The sequence below is a fragment of the Periplaneta americana genome, chromosome 3, assembly GCF_040183065.1.
Source record: "Periplaneta americana isolate PAMFEO1 chromosome 3, P.americana_PAMFEO1_priV1, whole genome shotgun sequence".
Taxonomy (NCBI): domain Eukaryota; kingdom Metazoa; phylum Arthropoda; class Insecta; order Blattodea; family Blattidae; genus Periplaneta; species Periplaneta americana.
Window position 1 is genome coordinate 99,477,356 of NC_091119.1, and position 22,703 is coordinate 99,500,058.

Here is a 22,703-nt window from a genome sequence, read left to right on the forward strand (position 1 = left end):
TTGACTAGATCATACAAGTGCAGAATGACTTTCCGAACGCTATATATATATATATATATATATATATATATATATATATATATATATATATATATATTATAACGATATATTAAGAGGTGTTGAATGAAATTTTATATCACAATCATGTGCACATTCACTTAATTCACTCATAGGCAAAATCTACATTTACCCAATTGTATAATAAATAGCTAATAACTAATGTCGAAAATATGGCCATAAATACGTCACTTTTGGTAGCAGTACAACTGAAAATTAAAATTAAAAAAATTTTAACTGGAGAATATACAATTATGTACCTACCTTATTTCAAGGTACGCAATCAGATTTACTGTATATAAAAATAAAAGTAGAGTGCAGGCTCTAGTAACAAATAACTTGCAAGACAAAATGCAAATGCAATAAACTCCAATTGAATATTTTGTTTTAAATCTTGAAAATTCAGGAGCAGTTGTTGTGAAGTAGTTAGTGTACCATTTGCTTAGCTAGGATATTATTCAATTCTGCTCAGAATGTTTTAACAGACGATTTTGTGATGTTCATTAATATCCAGCAAATAATATTCGTCAATTTTTTCTGGGAAATAATATCGGGTCATATATTTTCTAGGCACTCGAGATGCAACATCTCGGCATAAAAGTTATGTCACTTACTAGTGACGATTTACGCAATTGCATACGAGATTAGAAACGTCAAGTTTATTCAAGATGCCGACTGCGTAGCACTTCTTTAATGATTTGACGACAGTCAACTCAATTCACCTACCGAATCCCCCATCTTAAAATCTAACAAAACCTATGATGATTGCCAGAGATTACGAACTTTGTTAAAACCAGTGAGTTCTCTTTACTGTAGAGCTCACTGGTTAAGACTCAAATAAAATCTTTGAAGTGATTAAGCGTTTGAAATCGGTCAACTTCTCTTGACAGTGGCCGGTAAAACTGATCGAAGATGGATATCGGGCTGCAAGGATGTGATACGGTTCGGAAATAGGAACAACAAAACACTAATGAAAGTTAGTAGCGAAACGAGCAATATAATATCTCTCCATAAAACATAATTATGTACAGTTTGTATTTCACACATTCAAGTACAGTGGACGCAGTAATGGCACAGAACACACCTAAACTAAATAGGAACATAATAATATTTACACCACGCCGCTCTGTCTGTAGCTGCCCTTCACCCCTGCGATGGTGTACGTGAAGTGTGTGGCCAAGTGAATGTACAGTATAACAAATGCACCACTACGAATACACACTTAACTTCGCTCGGCAGTAGAGCGAGACAAATTCTGTGGTTATTGAAATAGCGTATTAATTCACTTACTCCATAGTGGCACCAACTTATATGGGCCCATAGGGTCCCACCCAATTAATTTGTTGTGTTATTATTACTATTATTATCATTATTATTTATGAGATTTGTTTTAACTTACACCTCATGTGTTTGAGTCCACTCAATGTTTTCCAAAACTTGGCGCCACTGTTATTTCACATACGCGGGCTGCCGAATGATCCACCGCGGTGTGTCTCCGTTGTTTCTCATTTTCTCCGAGAGGTGAAACGGTGTTGATATACACACACTGAATTAGAAAATCTTCTGCAGAAAATGCTCTCACGCGTACGATCGAAGTATTAACTGAACTGAAGTATTTCGTGACACCTCTTAATTCTTACTGCTTATTCATTTTTTTATTAATTTATATGCATTTGACGTGCATGAATTTATAACAATTTTGTTTGATAGTCAATTTTATAATTTTGTAGTAGTCAGTTACAAATAAATGTATTTTCTATACCTGTTTTTTTTTTAAGATAGGACATGACAGTTAAGCGGCCGAGCTTGGAACTACAGGGCTATGTTGCCAATATGGACTACCACATTGCCAGCTGATGGAAGCTAGCAATTGACGCTGATGTTAAAACATTCATTGACAATTCTGCAGTGCCTGGGAAAAGTGACATAAGTCAGTTTCCACAAATCTTTTTTGATAATTTATTGACAACTTACGGAACATCTGCTCGCTTGGAAAAAAATACATAAGTATTTCTCCCATTACAATAATTCATACAGAAAAAAATCAAATCGACATAAACCAGTGTAAGTTGTCAATAAATTATCAAGAAAGGTTTGTGGAAACTGACTTATGCCACTTTTCCCAGGCACTGCAGAATTGATGCGAAGGTAAAAAAACAATACAAAAATCAACAGAGAATCAAAGACGAAACATACCAATGCTAACACTATGTGCACAATAAATGTCGCCAAGAGAGCTATTAAGCACTCGCCACATGGGAACTGTAAGTTTGGCAACTAAACCGTTGTTACTATAGCAACAGGCTTACCACGCTATGTGAATTCAGTTGTTTTTCCGATCGCAATGCTCCTGTCATGTCCCATCTTACTTACTTACAAATGGCTTTTAAGGAACCCGAAGGTTCATTGCCGCCCTCACATAAGCCCGCCATCGGTCCCTATCCTGTGCAAGATTCATCCAGTCTCTATCATCATACCCCACCTCCCTCATGTCCCATCTTAAAAAAAAAACAGGTATAGAGTTGGCATATTTTCAAATTTGTGATTTTTAACAGAAATGGTGAGAATATTGACTGTTTATTACTGGACAGAATTTGTGGTTGCTAAAAGATAAAATGTTTGTAATACAACGCTCCAAATCCTTTAAAGAAGTGAAATTTTGGTCGTGCTTTTTAGAATGTATAAATATTAACAACAAAGAAACAAACGGACATCGTCCCCACCACAGATTCTACCTTTATCAAGATATCCCCTGCGCACGGTGCCTCCAGATATCAAAGATATATCGGGCTGGTGTTTTATCTTCACATCTAGGAGGGCGTGGTCAAATCACACGTCGTAAATATTGCAGTATGAAATCTGTCGTCGATTTGCAAAAGGGGACATGTCCAAAATAACAAAGTGTTGGAAAATAGCAAAAACTATAACTAAGTTAAGAAATTAAAATGTTTATACGTATTTTTCTAATTAGATCACTATAGATACATAGGCTCCATTCAGGATCCATGAATACTTTAAGTTTTTAAGTCTGTTATGTTTTTTTTTCTTTTTACGATTTTCCAACACTTTGTTATTTTGGACGTGTCCTCCTTTTCAAATCGACGACAGATATAAACTAAAGAATTTCTTGATCACAGTGATCACATAAATAAAGAACACTTTCAAACTAAAATGAGAGGACTATTAACTGGACCGGACTTCCATTGGCTGCACACTGATAACTTTCTGATGCGTCTTATACCGTTTCATTAAAATTTAAGGTCATGCGCTACTGAAAATGGTCGAATTTTGACAAATTTTATCATTTTTTTTATTTTCGCGCCAAAAATTTACGGTTTCATGAAAATGTTATCTCAAGATCTTAATTATAAGTATACTTTTATATAATTGGAAGAAATTGTGTTAATGTACGAGTTATGTGTAACCAAAACTTTAAATTTAATTATCTCGAAAAAATAAATTTTATACATTTTCAACGACAAGTATTCGTTTTATTTCTCAGTCGTTAAAGCTAGAGTGATGAAACTTGGCATAGTTATTAATTGATATCCCTGTTGTGAAATGGACTATTTGATTGGCTATATTCAGCATAGTTGCATTGCTAGAGAATTATACGTAAAGCAGTATTATCTTTTTTATTAATTTTTTGAACATTGAAGAAATTATATATATATATACAAATTAACAAATTAGAGTAGGGCATTACTAATCGTCGTTGTTCCTGCAATAACTCCTATGTGCAAAATATATAATTTTTCAGTAGGAAGAAAAAACACATTTTTTCATTCTATGGCAGTGGTATATAGGAAATCGTGAATTCTTACATTTTCGAAAGGAAGAAATATAATTACATATAGGAGATTTTATTATTTGCTGTATCACTATTTAAATTATTTAATAGAGAAAAAATCTGAAAATCGATGAATATGTCACATAGGAGTTATTTTTTTAGTTGGTTATTTAACGACGCTGTATCAACTACGATGAGATTGGTGATAGCGAGATGGTATTTGACGAGATGAGGCCGAGGATTAGCTATAGATTACCTGACATTCACCTTACGGTTGGGGAAAACCCAACCAGGTAATCAGCCCAAGCGGGGATCGCATCCGCGCCCGAGCGCAACTTCAGACCGGTAGGCAAGCACCTTAACCGACTTGAGCCACGCCGGTGGCTGTAGGAGTTATTGCAGGAACGACATAATGCTCCATTGCACAATATGCAGTGTTACCTTTAAGAAAAAATTATATTAAAAAATAATATAGGCCTATAGGCATATATTTTTTTAAAATAGGATTTTCACTAAAAAAAATAATAAAAAGAAACAAAATAAGTTCAGTTCTTTTTAGTGTTTATGAGTAAAGATTGAAATTTGCAGTGTGTGATTATGATATTGATATACATAGGTATTCAGTAAAAAATTAAAAACTTTAGCTCAAAAATTGTGGATTTTAGAAATTTCAGTAGCGCATCGCCTTACCCGATTAAATAAATTTACTTGGTCGTTTGATTTAGAATGTGTAATGGATTGTTTCACTCGAAGTTCATAAATAATAATAATAATAATAATAATAATAATAATAATAATAATAATAATAATAGCTTTGGATCTTAGCTTCGTTGAATTTTGATTCCTGTGAAGAACAGTCGATTCGAACAGTCACGATAGTGGTATTCAATGGCTATGTGGTCAGTATGGAAAAATGGGTGACAGGAAATTTTCCTCTATCAAGTTAGAGAAATGTAGAGACCCAAGTAATGCTGCTCTCGATAAGGGTTCGAAGAACCAACTGAATTTTCAATGTGCAATCTAGTGTAGGCCTAATGCCCAATGCTGCTGACAATACATACTGGGTCGAGAAGTCAGGGTAATGAAATGGCCGATAGATTGGTCAAGCATGGATATTAAATATCACTGGAGCTCATTAATCTTTATTTGGTTTGCCTTATAGGCCTATCAGGGACTAGATGTTTATCAATCACAAAGAGTAAGTATATGCTGTGGGTTGTCGGGTGAGAAATCATTTATAAGTAACCAGATGTTGGAAATAATCTATTGATCCTTAAAAGCAAATGGAACTGCCAGGCATTTATGTGAGAACGAAGCCTTAGTTCAAGCAAAAATATTTATTATTGGAAGTTACTTTCTGGAACCAAATGAACTTCCTAAAGATTCAATTGAAAGCAAACTTTGTTTTAGGCCTACTAAAGGTGCTAGGATTCAGGGAGTGAAGTAAGGGACACACAACACATACTGAAGACCACAGTACACGAGGTCAGTTACTGACCTCTCCCCTTTCTAATAAAACCAAAACTATGAGTTAAAAGAATTAGAAACGTAAAAAAATTGTTTGTCAAATCTGTCTAATCAAAGCGTAGCTCCACTACGGAGTAAATTACTCAATTCCCATGACTTTGTACAGTTGTTCACCAAAGGGCTTTGATCCAGCTCTCGTTTCAGGCTGCGTCGACGAAGCTTGAAAGTTATATTATTTAATGTTGGCCTCTCATGTGAGCCTACGGTGTTACGAACCAGTTAAGCCCTTTCATTTTCCCTCCCACAGGAGAGGTTCAGTCATTGCATACTGCCCACACAACACATCGAACTGCAGGAGAACAGTAAAAGCAACTTTTGCTGCGAATTCCATCTTCAAGGGGGCAGTGACGTACTTCACATTCAGTGCACTTTAATTGAGTGAATGTGATAAATACAATTCCGATATAGCCACGCGTACGTAACTTTGCGTAGTACATTTTTCTATCCCTCAAACTGTGGAATTTATATTAGGGTAAATTAGGGTCTGTTGGACAGTGGGGCATGTTGGACACTTTGTACATTAACGTGTTACCTCGCCATTTGAGGGCACCACATTCTGCTAGAAGTCAATGACAGAAATAGCCACAAGTGGGGCTACTTCCGTCATTGACTTCTAGCAGAATGTGGTGCCCTCAAATGGCGAGGTAACACGTTAATGTACAAAGTGTCCAACATGCCCCACTGTCCAACAGACCCTAATTTACCCTAATGGAACTACGCCAGAAAAAATGTAATGGGCAAGCCTGTGTTCCTTTTTTTTTTTTTTTAATTTATTCGACTTAAATTTCTTTACGTTGGCGAACTAAAATTATCATTTTATTATTATTATTATTATTATTATTGTTATTATTATTATCATCATTATTATAATCGTTGTTATTATTATTATTATTATTATTATTATTATTATTATCGTTATTATCGTTATTATTATGAGACCGCTGAAATGAAACTTCAAGATTCTTAGCTAGCTATGAAAGAAAAGAAAAGAACGGAACCAGGAAATAATGGACTAACTACAGGTAACATCAGAATTAAAAGTAATCAAGACCTCTCAAGAAAACTAGTAGGTATATTTACATGTTGATTAGAATGGAAAATACAAGAATCTTGAGCAAGATAATACATTACACTTCCTATGGGAAGAGAAACAAGAGAACGATCTATTATGAGATGGAGACCAGCACTTTGAAGATGTAACGGACTGGACCAACAGTTCTAAACGTTGAAATTGATGCTGACTGTTATTGTTATTATTATTATTATTATTATTATTATTATTATTATTATTATTATTATTATTATTATTATTATTGAAGACTTCACCGGAATAAGCATGTAACCAAAAAAATTATAATAATAATTTTTCAGAAGAAAGGAAAATAATTTCAGGGGCTTATTTCATTAGGCCTATATTTACTACAGAACGTTCAGAGTTTAGAAAATATCATTAGATATAAAGACGTCTCCTTAACAGACATCCCTCCCCTCTTTGTAAAATAACTAAAATAATTTACGTATTTCCTAACGTACATAAAGTAACAAGTAAATCTAAGTATTACTTAAAATATAAATATAGATTTAGTTCTGTTACTTTATATAAGCCTACCTTAGAAAATACATAAATAATTTGTTATTTTTAAGTTATATTACAAAGAGGTAGGGATGTCCGCGAAGAAGACGCCCATATATGAGGCGTTCAGAGCTAAGTCACAAATTTTCATAAATTGAGTTTAATTAATTTTCTGATTATCTGAAGTTGGATCTTTTCCGAACAGTAATGGATCAAGTCTTAATTCCAAGCATTCGCCGGTAGGTGACACCAGTCACTTTTGGCTCAGATTATTTGTTCACGATGTTCTGAGCCATAGTGGATCAAGTCACCAAAGCGTTGCATCAATTAACATCACAATTGCTTATATTTTATAAATCTAGAATTTGAGACTGGAGCAATAAAATTATTGCTAGTAAAATTAGATAATCCACTAGAGCAAGTTAACTTTAAGTCCTATTATCTCAAAACTACGTCTCATGGACTTGGTCCACTTTAGCTCTGAACGCCTCGTACGGGTATCTATTCACGTGTATTCAATTCGTATGTAAATTGTAAATAAATTTGAATCTAATGGTATTTTCTAAACTGCGAATGCTCTATAGGAGAAACTTTCGAATGACTAATCTATGATACAAGTATATTCAGCTATTGAGTGCAATAATTTAATGTTACAATGTGAGTAAATACTTCAAAATTACTTTTTACACCTAAATCACGTATTTCAATAATTTGATGTTACATTCTTTTTCCGAGAGGTCTTCAATCATCATCATCATTGCTATCATCTTGGTCATCATTACAAGCATCAAGTTGTCCGCTGTGACTCAAGTGGTAGAGTTTCTAACCACAATCATAGTGGAACCGGGTTCGATTTCCGGAATAAAAATGGAGATTTCTCTCCCTTACAAAACAAATCAGTAGTATATACTTATGTCTTCTGTAGTCGGTATATTCTGTATTGTCTTATGATGCGCCATGCTGATCACATACAGGGAGTGTCGCTACTCATGGGTGTCTTCAAAATCCCCACAGTTTTGAATGTCGCGAACGGAGAGGCTCATAGCCTGAAGACATGATGACTGCGACGACTACATACTATTTACATTATTAACAGCGCACCGATCGAGGAACACCTTGAAGATGGAACCAGCAGCACTGGCTGTCGTGTCTCTGCCGCACAACACTCGCACCGCTGCGTTGCTTTCACCGCTCCTGCGCTCAGGAGTGGGACACGGCCGTCGCGGCCGCGGGGTGGTGCAGCGCATCGTAGCCATGGTAACCGTGGTGGTAGGGGTGGAGCATGTGAGGCGCCCCGCCCCCCGGCTCGTTCTTGACGACGCCGGCGCCCGGCTCCCCCGCGCCGAACAGCTTGGACGCCGCCGAGTAGCAGAGAGGCTTGAGGTCGGGCAAGCCAGCGAGGTCCATGACGGGGCCGCCCAGGCCGTCGCCGCCCTGGCACATCAGGCTCAAGTCCCTGCAACCACAACGAAATGTGTTCAGGGTTCGTTAATATCAGATAATCAGTTTATTTCAAGCCGTTACTTTTTCAGCTCATGTCCGGCGGATGTCACAGGAGAGATGGCAAGAAGTTAATAAACTGGTCTGCTCATGGACGTAGGAAGAAAGGACGTCCAAGATTTACACGGAGAGGAAATATTAAGAAAGTTATGGAATCGAGAGGACTACATGAAAATTTGTGGGAAAATGGATCAGAATAGAGAACGGAATTGCAGGGCAACAGCTAATAAGTGAATAGCCTTTAAAAGTAAAAATATAGCCTAAGTACTTTGTCACATGTCTGGTGTATGATACCGGCATCGGTTGTAACGATATCCGCGATGAATGTACTGGTTCAATTCAGTTTGCTGTAGCTTTCGACTGCTACTGAATGATAAATTAAAAGGAAACTGTGGAATTACGAGAGAGAAAACCTAGGCCAACACCGTGTTTAGTCACAAACCAATTTCTGCTTCAACCAGTGGAAATTTTAACTCCAGTAGAATTTCAAATCACAACTATTCAGATTCGGATGTAATGGTTTTCTTTTAATTGATTTAATTGATTAACGACTTAATCAAACAAAAATTTAAAGATTTAAATAAATGTGTGTTAACTCCATTTAATAAATGTATGTATTCATGTTAAAATTTCGTCCCTCTTGCCATCATTCACTGCATGACGCGCGGATTGCATTTTCAAATACATCAGCCGTGTGCTTTCCCCCCTCTAGCTGTTCGACTGAAAAAAGTGATAGTGGTATGATAGAAATTACTGATGAACGATTTTTATAAGTCTATATTATATTTTATTATCGTCTTCGTCGTCATCATCATCATCATCGTCATCATCATCAAGATTTCAAGGCTACTGTTGACCTGATCCAGCCTTAGAATTCATCCATGAGTTTCTTCATTGGTCGGTCCTGCTTTCTTTTTCCATTTACTGCATCTTTCATTATTAATTCTGGTAATCCTGATCTGGACATTATATTTACATGTTCAATCCAATTCGTATTGTGTTTTGCTACTTTTGAAAAAGTATGTATCACCTTGAAAATAATTTTCTATATTTAAATAGCTACTCGTACTCTGGAACATTTCGTCGGGAACACATTAATTATCTTTTTTATCAACATGTTACAATTACACATTTTTCAAAATTTTATGTAAATTTGAAATAAAAGAATGTTGCATATCGATAGCTAAGAAGTGATACCTCGTATCTGTAAATTTGCAGATGAATCAAACAACTGTTATAAAAATTAATTTTTCTTGAAATAGACAAAAATATTATGTAATGTTTCTACTTTGCAAGTTCTATTCGAGGATGAAATATTGGTTAACTGTCTAATTTTGTGAACATAATAATAATAATAATAATAATAATAATAATAATAATATAGAATGTTAGTTGGAAGACCAGAGGGAAAAAGGCCTTGGGGGAGAACGAGACATGGATTGGGGGATAATATTAAAATGGATTTGAGGGAGGTGGGATATGATGATAGAGCCTGGATTAATCTTGCACAGGATAGGGACTGACGGTGGGCTTATGTGAGGGCGGCAATGAACCTGCGGGTTCCTTAAAAGCCATTTGTAAGTAGTAGTAGTAATAATAATAATAATAATAATAATAATAATAATAATAATAATAATAATGTAGTTATTCTAAATAATAATGTAGTTAAATTAAATGATCATTTTTGTAGATACGAGATATCACTTCTTAGCCATAGATGTTATTCTAAATAATAACGTAATTAAACTAAATGACAATTCTTCTAGATACTAGGTATCACTTCTTAGCCATCGATATCTTTTCAGTAGTCCTCTTCTTTTCTGTTTTAACAAGTGTTACCAGAAGTATTTCAACACACAATCATGTAGGCTGAGATAACCGTCCATTTGCAGATCATTGCATTATGTTACCTAGCCACTGCTTTTGGCGTGAAAACGTCTATTCTTTCGGTCCGAGTATGGATGGTAGTATGAAAACGACACACAACACTTTTGGACACACCGTGGTCAACGCTTATATCTCAGAAACTATACAATCTAGAGCTGAGTGACATACACCATCGTGTAGAAGACATAATAATTATAAACGAGCTAACATAACAATCACATCCGCTGATGACATTATCACAGCGCAACGAGGAGAAACGAAATGGTGCCGATTGCAGCGCCGTTTTGTTTTAGTATCGGCTGTACCTTCATACTGAGTGAACGTATTTTGACGTTCGAGGGTCATTTAAAAAGGTATGAAGAGTTATTTAAGACATAATAGACTGCTGTACAGTGCCATTTAAAACAAGCGAATTGTGCGCATGTAAAGTTAAATTTGACGACAGAATTTCAAACTGTCGAAGATTGTCGCTCAGAAAGCTAATTAATGCAAAAACGTCAGGATGATAGAGGACATCGAGAAGAATCGATTGGTGTGACTGAAAGAAAGTAGAGAGTAGACTATAGGGCACGTTTAAAGGCGAGCGTCAGAACGGACAAGACGAGCACGGCACGAGCAAGTGCAGTGGCTTCTGCGTCTGTTGTATCTGATATCGACATTGCTGACGTTTACCTTAACAGCAATTCTATCAGCGACGTATTCACGCATAAAACTTGCGACTGTCTCTCCAATACAGCCTTTCTCGATTTCTTTTCATCTCTTCTCCGAAATTCTGGTTGAAATGCAGATCACGCAGTTAATTGGCAGCTAGTGACAAGGAAGAACAAATAAAATTATGATTTCTGACCTTACGAATAAACATAAGGATACATTTAATTTTTTATTCTACTGCAGACATAGGCACATATAAAAATTATCTAAGGAACACCTTGATGTTTATATAGTTCTCAATTAAAGAATACGAGTATGTTGCATGTTGTTTTTCCAGTTTTTAACTCCTTCAGAGAAGAATTAAGATTGTATTTTTGTATATGTTATTTTACTAACAACAATAAACAATGCAGGTAATACTTATGCATATACTGTGTGTAGCCTGCTGAGTCCTGAGTCATTTGTTGTTTAAATAAAATTCAATATAATTCTACACTTCAAAAAAAGTCACTGACATGAGGAAACATGCTGAAAAAATTCTGCAGGTTACAGTTAAGTCACAAATGCAGGTAGGTCTATGTAATACTAGGCTATACTTCGGATCTCTGCACATAGGCTACATCTTATATCATAATCATGTATGAAGTATAGTATAGTAGCCTATACTACACTCTCAGGAGTCCACACCTGTGAAGTAACATCTGGCCGCGAAACCAAGTGGCCCGGGTTCGATTCCCGGTGGGGACAAGTTACCTGGTTGAGGTTTTTCCGGGGTTTTCCCTCAACCCAATATGACCAAATGCTGGGTAATTATCGGTGCTGGACCCGGGACTCATTTCACCGGCATTATTTAGACGCTAAATAACCTAAGATGTTGATAAAACGTCGTAAAATAATCTACTTAGGAAGTACTCTCCGGACTCAGGAGGGTAATATATTTTGTGCGAGATCGTGCGTATTTGCTTGGTTTTCGCACAAAACCAATCCGCGGTAAGTCTGAAATTCCACATTCAGTATTCCCAACCTAACACACATAACAATTTCCCTCTTCTTACCGCTTAAGTGACATATTGATTTTACTGCTTTAGGCTTCTAACATATTATTTTTAGAGACGTTCAACATAGTAATAATTATAAATTGGAAACTTACCACTGCAATTTCACCTAAATTGCACTATTAATTATTGTTTTTAAATATCTGCAAAAATTACGTAAATTCTACAACTCCACTAAAGTTACTGGATTCGTGATGCAAGTAACATTAAGGAAGCCATGAAAAAATCAACAAGATTCCAGATGTCGATGTTATTACTGCAATATGTTATATAAATAATATTGTTAAAATATGAAAATGAAAAATAAATCATTACATAACCTTACCGTTTGTTTTAAGTTCGCATTTATGGACTGGGGGGAAAAAAAAAGACAGACGTATATCACGGCTTGCTGGAGTATAGTAAACACAGAAAACATTTTAAATCAATAATGTTGAAGATAGATATTTTTGTTTTACAAATTTGCCGTCATTGAACAGAAACCAAGATGGAGATTTCATTGCAACTAATTAGAAATTCGTCTTTCAGGTATGTAATAAACGATCTTCGCACAAAATAATGTACGATACACGAGCGGAATGTTTTCTTTCAATTCTCGGAAATTAAAAAAGCTCAACTACGTTTCGCTTTTTCAAACTTTTCCTCGAACATGAAAACTTCAACATACCGCTCTTGTAACGCATATTACTATTACTACACGTAAGAATTTCGTATGGAAAATCAATTAACTGTAAATACTATTTTCCTGTATATGCCTATTTCAAAGGAAAATTTTATAAGGGAAAATGTTAAGGAAATAAATATGCAACGAAATGCACTAACAGATATTTTACTTTCTGAATTTGTTCAGAAGAATTCATTAAATAAAATTCTGAAATGCAGGACTTCATTTGAATTATCTAATGTATATACAATGTTATTTAAATGTGTAATTTTTGCCACGGCTCCATGAAACTGTATATTAAATACAACAGAAATGAAAAACAATTAACAAATACAAACTATTAAATAAAGCCAATGAAGTTACACTTTAGATTTATTTGATTAAGGAAGTAAAATAGTCGTTAGTGCATTTTGATGTATGTTTATTCCCTTAATATTTTGTTTTATAAAATTTTACTACGAAACAGGCTATAGGCCTAGTACTTACAAATAATAGATTTCACATGTTAAGCCACCATATGCACAGTAAACTGCGTCACACAGTGTTTAAAGTATTCAAATATTAAACTAACACAATAACAATAAATCATACCGGCATATATTAAAACGTAACAATACTTAACGAGATAATTAAAGTCATTATTTGATACGATTCAAGATTTACGATACCACAAGTATTGCATTTTATTATCGAGTTTAGTGCCACTATTCTGTCATTAATGTGTGGTTTTAACACCTATTGCATCCAGGACTGCTCTGCACCTTCTTGACATTGAAGAAATGAGATGCGAGATTTCATATTGATCGATATTTTGCCACCGATGTTGGAGACGTACGAGCAGATGATCCAATGTCTTAATGTTCTCCAATTCCTCTAAAACTCTACTCTGTGAGCGAATCCCACAGTTTTCCAATGGAAGTTAGATTTGGGGACTGGGCAGGCCACGGCAAAACTTGGATATTGTGTCTCCAACCAATACGAGAACAATATTATGTGGTCTGTCAATATTATACATAAAGATAAATTCAGGGCCAGACTTCTAGGCAATGAAAGTAGGCCTACTGATCTTGTATTAAATTTCTGCCTCTGTGCAAAGTCACAGTTTACGGGGAGAGGAAGATAGATAATAAAAGCTTGTACTAATTAGTGAGAAAAAGTATGACTAAACGCTCAAGCAAACAGTGTCTAGAGCAGGCCTGCACAAGGTTTGCGCTCTCCGAGCCGGCTCACAGCTCATGAGCGGAATGCAGATATTAGCTGCGCTCTGTATAAGGGTGGACTGGAAGAAGGGGTGGATCTCTTACAAAATATACACAAAAGGAAGTACTATTACGAGTGTTTATGAAATGAATTCCCTTTCAGTGTTTGCAAAACTATCTTGGACTATTATTAATTAATAAAGAAATATTTATTTTACAGAAATAATAGAAATTCTATAGCTACTTAAATGTACAATATAATTTTGTTATGTTTTTATTTATCAGTACATCAAAACGAGGTTTTATGCTGTTGGCAGCTGAAGGGAACAGTAGCCTACTGATCATAATGAAACATAAGTTACAGGTGTTCGATGTCTGCCTTTATTAAAGTTTATTATAGAAAACAGTTGCTCACAAATATAAATGTTGAGCCAAACATAGCAATCATTTTCGCAGCCAGCCTATGTAGTCGTGTATATTATTGCTAAAGTTTAGTCTGGTAAAACTCAACCAGGCTAGTAGTATTATTCAAACGATTTTTAGCCCTTAGGTCACATTGAAGGTCAATAAGTTCGAGCTGTAAATCGTTAAATGTTATTGTTATGTTCCGTCTTTTAGATTCCTCCATACTGTACTGTAGCAGTAGGTAAGCAACGTGAAACAGTTACTGAGAATAGGCCTACACATTGCACTCCACTAGATAACTGAGTGGTCGTTTCCCTCTCCTCTACCTAGAGCAAGTCTATGTCATTCTGACGTATCTTCCTCTCCGTTTCGGCGAGCGGTAAACACCGCTCTCCCGCCCCAAAGGAGCGTGTGCGCTCGTTGAGCGCTGTTTGTGCAGGCCTGGTCTAGAGCATTGTAAGACTTTTTAGCTTTCTAAAGGTGCGTCCAGACTTGCAACAGAACATCGTAGCGCAACCGCGCTGCGATCCTATCTGGACAGCGAACGATACTTCGCAACATCGGCGCGTAGCGTGAGCCCGCCATCTGATCGTTACGGACCTAGAGGCGCTGAGTTGCACCACTTGTCGTTTATTCCAAGGAAAAATCAAAGGATCCAGGGGCCCGTTTCACAATCCTTACAAATTACAAATTATCAATTTACAAATGACAAGTAAAAGATTACAAATGCTTGTAAATTGTGTTTCACGATGCTATTTTATTAGTTTGTAAAGTCTGACGAACTTTACAAAATCAGCTGAAGAAATTTACAAGTACGCATTATTGGTTACACAATATCGCCAACGATAGTTTACAAAAATCACTAAGGACAGAGCTAAAGTCGCTGTATTTTTACTACTATCGATACATATGTTTATATTTTGTACTAAAATAGATTATTCTAAGCTTGCTGATTCATATTTCACCAACAGAAAGTATAAAATATTGTTTTAAAAAATTAAAAGTATTTAGATTTTTATGTATTGGCGACAATGGAGTTTCATGTGATGTGATTGGTCGAGTATACCAATACGTCTATTACTTAAATGACCAAAGTTAGCACAAAATTCAGTCAAATAAGTAAATAACAGATTTGGTCTAAGTACAAATATGCAATTGATAAAAAAATAATTACGATGTCTAAACACAAAATCAGGTTAATTTTTTGTGTTGATCCATCAGTATTTATTAATGTTTCATTCCTAACCTCACAAACATTAGTGAACCCATCAGCAGCATAAAAATTCTGTGTTATAGTAAATAACATTTTGGTGATCAAAAACCTGCCCCGAATTTAACTCTTTTAACATCAACTACCATGTGCGCACTTTTGCACACTGATATCTTTAGAAATTCCGTGCTTATCTGCTAACCCACGGAACTGACTGCATCCAATGCAAAACAATACAGTTCTCGCTTTGAGGTTAGGGCATCACTTTTCTCTTTTGGATGTTGGATATATGATGTCCCACATCTTTTAGGAGAGATTCCGAGAAACGGGACTCGAAACGACTTCAGTATACCGCGTAAGCAGTGTCGCTATTGCATTATTGAATTATTTATTTTTGGTGCAGGGAACTTCTTTATTAAGTGCGAGTATTTATTAAATACAGTCTTCGTATATAAATACTTACGCGGTATTCTGAAGTATAGCGCGGGACTCATTCGAAACCTTTCATTAAATTTATACAGTGATACGAACGTGCTATTAATTCTTGGCCGGAGAATTTTACGTATACATCATCGTTTGATTAGGCCTAAATTCAATATCTTCGTCACTAGAACTCCTTCATAACATCAAAAGTGCTTTAGTTTAATTCTTAGTATTATCCAGTTACTCAAAAATTAATTTAATAAGTATTTCTTTATTGTATTTATTCATAATTTGTTGCAATATCAAACTTTACACATCTCAGAGGTATTGTAGAAAATGTGCTAATTTTACAAGTAAAATTTACATGTTTGTAAAATTACTCTTCATTGTGAAACAGAATATTTATAAAGTTAGCAAAATTTAATTTGTAAAGATTTGATTTCCTTTGTAAAGTTCAACATTACAAACAAAGATTGTGAAACAGAAGTTTACAATTTACAAAGATTGTAAACATTGTGAAACAGGCCCCAGAGCGTTGAAGTTGCAGTAAGTGTGGACGTGCATGGAAGCTGGACGTGTAACACCTATTCGTGCCGCATGTGTGGCTACAGTGCTAGTGCACTGGCCTTCCATGAAGACGGTCTGGGTTCGGTCTGCGTGGAATGTATGATGGTAAAATAGACGTTGCATAAGGGTTTTCTCGGAGTACTCTGTTTCCCTCTTTCATTCCAGCACTTCACTTCTCCTTCATTTCATCTCTCGGAACAACTGGATAAGGTGGACCGCACAGCAGCGCCGACTATGTTCGCCACTAGTGACCTGGCCGTACAGAAATAAAGACAATCGAGATTTCGCTAGTAAATTCGCGACTATATTCTTTAAGCATTATTTCAAATGCAAGGTTGACGTAGTAGGCTATAACGGCGATCTTTTGAATGCACTAGAAGAAAATATAGATTTAGTAAGATATTATATCAGGTTATTACAGAGAAATGAAGGAGAAATATGATGTGCTTTAGGAAATATCACTGAAATCATGAAATCAAATTTCGTGGCAATCGTCGTCAAGCGCTCGCTAGGCTACGTAATTATTACCGCATTGGCGTTGTATTTTTGGTTCAGAGAAAATAGCTCGTCTTTACGAAAGAAACGTTCAGCTCCCATAAAATTAATTATTGCTGTCATAACATTGCTTATCAATTTTACGAAAAAATTATCATCAGAACCATTGGCGACTAGAAACATCACTAGCATCCACCGATGTGGAGTAACGGTTAGCTTGCCTGACCGTGAAACGAGTGGGCACGAGTTCAAATCCTGGTTGAGGTTTTTTTCGGGAGTTTACGTCAATTGCTTGGTAACTTTCGACACTGGACCCTGGACTCATTTCGCTGTCATTATCACCTTCATAGCATTCAGACGCTAGATAATCATAGATGTTGATCGTCTGGCCGCGAAACCAGGTGGCCCGGGTTTGAATCCCGGTCGGGACAAGTTACCTGGTTGAGGTTTAGTCCGGGTTTTCCCTCAACCAATAAGAGCAAATGCTGCTTAACTTTCGGTGCTGGACCCCGGACTCATTTCACCGGCATTATCACCTTCATTTCATTCAGAAGCTAAATAACCTAGATGTTGATAAAACGTCGTAAAATCACCCACTACAAAAAATACATCACTAGCCAAGCGAAAAGCACATTCCACCATATTGAAACAAAAGAAAATTCGAGCGGGGTTATAGTTTGTACGTAGTATATATGTATTTATTTACACTGCAAGTGGGCCAGCACCTGGTGGCAGTGGTATACACAATATAAGCAATACACAATAAAATTATAATACACAATACAATTATACAATACAAATACAATAAAATGTCTCCTCTCACATTATTTATCCCCTCATCTAATCCACTCCAACCTTGTCGCATTCCTCGGCCTTATGTCGCTTAACTATCCCCTCATCTAATCCATGAAACCTTTCAACTCGCAATATGTACGCAAATAAGTTGCGTTGCAAAATGATTCAACCCCTATACTTATGGCAAGTACGGGTTTCCGATGTTAATCTAGGTTCTAAAGGCTTGAGGCTCCAGGTTCTATTCGGGCTCCTCAGTAGATGTTGGAACCTTACCTGCAGGGCCAAGGAAGGATAGCCCACCTGTTAGCGTAGGATTAACGTAAATCAATCAATCAATCAACCATCAATCAACCAATGAATCAACACCCATTCGTCTATCTGTGTGGACAGTGAACATGGAATGGACCGAGCAAAACACGTTGCAATTTATGAAATTATACGGAGATAAAGAAATTTTGTGAAATGTCAAACACAAGGAATTTTAACAAAAGTTTAAGGAACGAAGCTTGGGAGCAGCTGGTGACCTTCATGTTACGACCGAGCGTTGCGGACCGAGACGCGCAGCGATCCACCGCTTGTCGGTTTTTCTGCTTAACAATGAAAGGATCCAGAGCTCTACAGTTGCAGTATGTGTTAACGCTGACACAAATACGTTGGTCTGCGCATGCTGACGTCACACTGGGATGTTAATGATTGCAATTTGAATTTTATTGTTTCTGAATTATTATTAAATTCAGCAAACCATGCTGCACCAGTACCATGTTCATGCTTTATACTTATTTATGTTTATTTTATATTCAACTTCATTATTATTATTATTATTATTATTATTATTATTATTATTATTATTATTATTATTAGCATCATCATTATCGTCATTTATATTCATACGACTATTTTATTGACTCTGATTATTTCCTGATATATTGTAGTATTCAATGAGATCCAAAATTGTAACATCTATGTTAATTCACATTCGGAAATTAAAATCACTGTCCATATACAAAATATTACTGTCAATAATACGAATAATCAGCAAGTATGAAGTTATTGGCATGTAAAAATATCTCAATAATATATTATTATACTAGCAAGTATAAATAATAATTATTATTTGTATACATACTGCTGATGTCTACACTTCGCTCAAACACACGCCATAATGAATTAAGTATTAAAAATTAAATACACGCAAACACTAAAAAGTAATTAACACTTCTTAGGAACACAAAATTGAAGTTACTCTCAATTTCTCAATTGTTAATTGAACATAATTCAATACACCGATACGAAATGAGTTTAAATCACCGCCAATTACGGTGGTCAACTCCCTAGATTTTAACTTATTAAACAATAAAGTACTACAATAATTAGGCATATCATATTTCTTCTGTCTGTGACTTTCTATTCTTACAGTTCTGCATTACGTGTATTAAAATCATGACAATTTACTCGTAATATCTTATTATATTCAGTTTCGTCATGCGTAAACAGCATTAAACATTTATAAATAGAAGTTAGGCTATACAAAGAAATACCAAGATTCTGTATTCCTAAAAAAGGAAAAAATTACAAGGTTTTGTACTTTAAATAACAAAATCGTTCTAATAACTCGTTTCTGAGCAATAAAGACTCTGCTAATATTTACAGCATTTCTCCTTAAAAGGTACCATGGTTAAAATGAGAATAATATATAGATAAGAAAGAATGTACATTCAACGTAGACTTAAGCTGTAAAAATAGCAAAATTTACGGTATTTAGCTTTTTTTTTAATAAAATCAATATAGGTCTACCATTGTAAAGTGTTGTCGACAAAAAATTAAAGAAACCTAACATTATCCACAGATGTAATATAACAATTATTAAAATTGATAGATGGATGGACGGACAGACAGACAGACAGACATATTTATTCGTTCCTTAATATCTTACAGTTGCTTTAGAGTATAGAATAAAGAACATGTCAAATTCTTTCGTTTAAAATACAAAAATGCAAATATGAAATATATACAGAATTAATACCTTAATGACAATAATATATTATACAATAGAATATATTTACCATTTCATAGTATTAAAATATTTACACTACCAATATGTGAAATGCCAAGAATTCATCTACAGAATAGAAAGTGTGAGATATTAAGTACGGTAATTTTTAGTTCTACTTTAAATAATGCAGGATTTTGATTATGACTCAATGTCTTGAAGACTACTAAAAATTTTTATTGTCATGCAAGGTACTCCCTTTGATAGCGTGATAAGTTTGATGATGGCGTTTGAAAATTATTCTTTCTGCAGGTATGGCTAAATTAGTTGGAAAATTTCTTTATTACATTAGAGGAAATTTATTGAAGAGTATAATGTACTGATTTGTTAAAGTCAGAATCTCTAATTAAAAAAAAAAATTGGTCTACACGATTCTATAGCCTTTGCTGCAACTATTATTCTAATTTCTCTTTTTTTAATAATATATTTTTACTATCCCCAAAATATTATTTCGTAGAACATAATGAAATAAATATAGGCAAATATATTGTCTTTAAGATATTCCTATTTACGAATTGTTGTAACGACCTAATTGCGAAGCATGCTGAGCTACGTTTAGGGGTTATTTCATTAATATGATGGTTGCAGATTGATGTTGATCTATTATTAATATGCAAACCAATTAATTTGGTTGTTGATGTTTCTAGTAGAGGTATATTGTTGATAGTTGTGTCTCATGTTTCAGAGATTAAATTTGAAGAGGATTTAAATTGAATTATGATAGTTTTATTAATGTTTAAAGCTAGTTTATCGGTTGTAAAGCAGTCATAAATTTTAAGGAAAAGTGTTTCTGTTTTATATTTGAATGTGACAAAGTTGTTGTCTGTAATTATTAGTAGTAGTATTTAGTATTTATTTATTTAACCTGGTAGAGATAAGGCCGTCAGGCCTTCTCTGCCCCTCTACCAGGAGATTCCAACTACAATATCAACAATAAAATTACAATTAGTATTAAATTTACAATTACAATTACAAATAATATTACAGTTAGTATTACATTTACAATTACAATAAAATCAAAGTACGAAAAGATAACCTGAATAATTAAAGCTAGATAATTTATCATAGAGAAACAAAGAATATTTTATATTTACTGAATTACAAATTAAATTTAGAATAACAAAATTGTATAGTGATGAAATTACTGAATATTGAAATATTTTGTCATAGATTAAAGAAACTATTTACAAGTAATCAATTACTGACCAAGTGGCTAGTAAGTTTTCGTTTGAATTCAATTTTATTTCGACAGTCCCTGATGCTAGCAGGTAGCGAATTCCAGAGTCTTGGCAGGGCTATTGTGAAAGAAGATGAGTATGAGGAGGTGCGATGGGATGGTATTGTTAGTATTGTTTCATGACGAGAGCGTGTGTTCAGATTATGGTGGGAAGAAAGGTAAGTGAAGCGAGACGACAGGTACGAAGGAATAGAAGAGTTCAAGATTTCGAAGAGAAAGAGAAGTGAATGTAAATTTCTTTTCTTATCTAGTTTAAGCCAACCTATTGCTTCCAGGGATGGGGTAATATGATCATATTTACGAACATTGCTATTATGATACTTGTGTCACGTGTAAATAGTATAGGATAATCTGTTCCTTTTATTAAGGGGTCAAGATCATTTATAAAAATTAGAAAAAGATGTCCTAATAGAGATCTTTGCGTGACCCCTGTATGAACATTTCCCCATGTTGAAGTAGGTTTAAAGGTGTCACTGAATGCGTTTATTTCAACTTTTGTTTTCTGAAATGAAGATATAATTCAAACCACTGTTATGCTATGCCTTTAATAACATAGTATTCTAATTTTTAAAGTAGAATTTTATGATTAATACAATCGAAAGCTTTGGAGAGATCACAAAATATCCCTCCTACTTGTAATTTCCTATTAATTGCTTCCAGAATTTTATCAGTTAAATTAAACGAAGCTTGCTCACTTGATGTATTCTTTCTGAATCCACATTATTGTTCTGAAATGAGAATGTTGCAGCAATTAAGATGTTGATATACTCTTTTATAAACAGAGTGAACAATAAGTATGGAATATTGCTAATAACTTCTTAAATTTTACAAAAGAAAGTTTTATACAAAAAGCTGTTGGAGATAAACCATACAATATGATACCAGTGTTCGAAAAAAGTTAGATATTCAGACATAAAGGGTGTGACAGTAAAGTTAATTTTTTTAATGATACTCTATATTAAAATTTACATATTCCGATTCTCCATTAAATGTTATGTTTGAATGCATACAAATTTTACCCACAGAGTTAGTTCTGTGGTAGAAAGTTCTACATCCAGACTAGCCGGTCCGGGTTCGATTCCCGGTGGGGTCAGAAATTTTCATGTAAATAATGATAGTGATTCGTCCGTCGGGTGGGGACGTTAAGCCTGGCGGCCATCTTGGTGCTACTCGGCAGAGTAGGCTACGTGCCGGCACCGGGTTTCCCCTTCTTCCTTCCTCACCATCATCATCCTCACCCATTCCCTACACTACACTTACACATACACTCACCCTAGTAGCCTACACGACATAATTCTTCATAGATACGCATCATGCATAACGTGGCCCGACGAAGTGGTGTGCAATTTGAAAGTGGGCCACAGTCCTGCCATCTATGTGCAGTATGCGGAACCCGAATCACGCAAGTGAAGTGAGTAAGCATTAGATACACAGATAATATTAAAATGGATTTGAGGGAGGTGGGATATGATGGTAGAGACTGGATTAATCTTGCTCAGGATAGGGACCAATGGTGGGATTATGTGAGAGCGGCAATGAACCTCCGGGTTCCTTAAAAGCCACTAAGTAAGTAAATAATGTTCCTAGTTGTTTTGATTTTATTAGTCAAGTTTAGAAT

At 35.1% G+C, this 22,703-nt stretch overlaps 1 protein-coding gene across 1 annotated transcript in view; it reads right to left on the reverse strand.

Moving 5' to 3' along the window:
- Positions 1-7,086: 7,086 nt before the first annotated feature.
- Six4 overlaps positions 7,087-22,703 on the reverse strand; it is a 75,036-nt gene continuing 59,419 nt past the window's right edge. Inside the window, exon 3 of the mRNA XM_069822715.1 lies at positions 7,087-8,403. Within this exon, the coding sequence (XP_069678816.1) occupies positions 8,148-8,403 (256 nt within the window). The 3' untranslated portion in view covers positions 7,087-8,147. The remainder of the gene's footprint in view (positions 8,404-22,703) is intronic.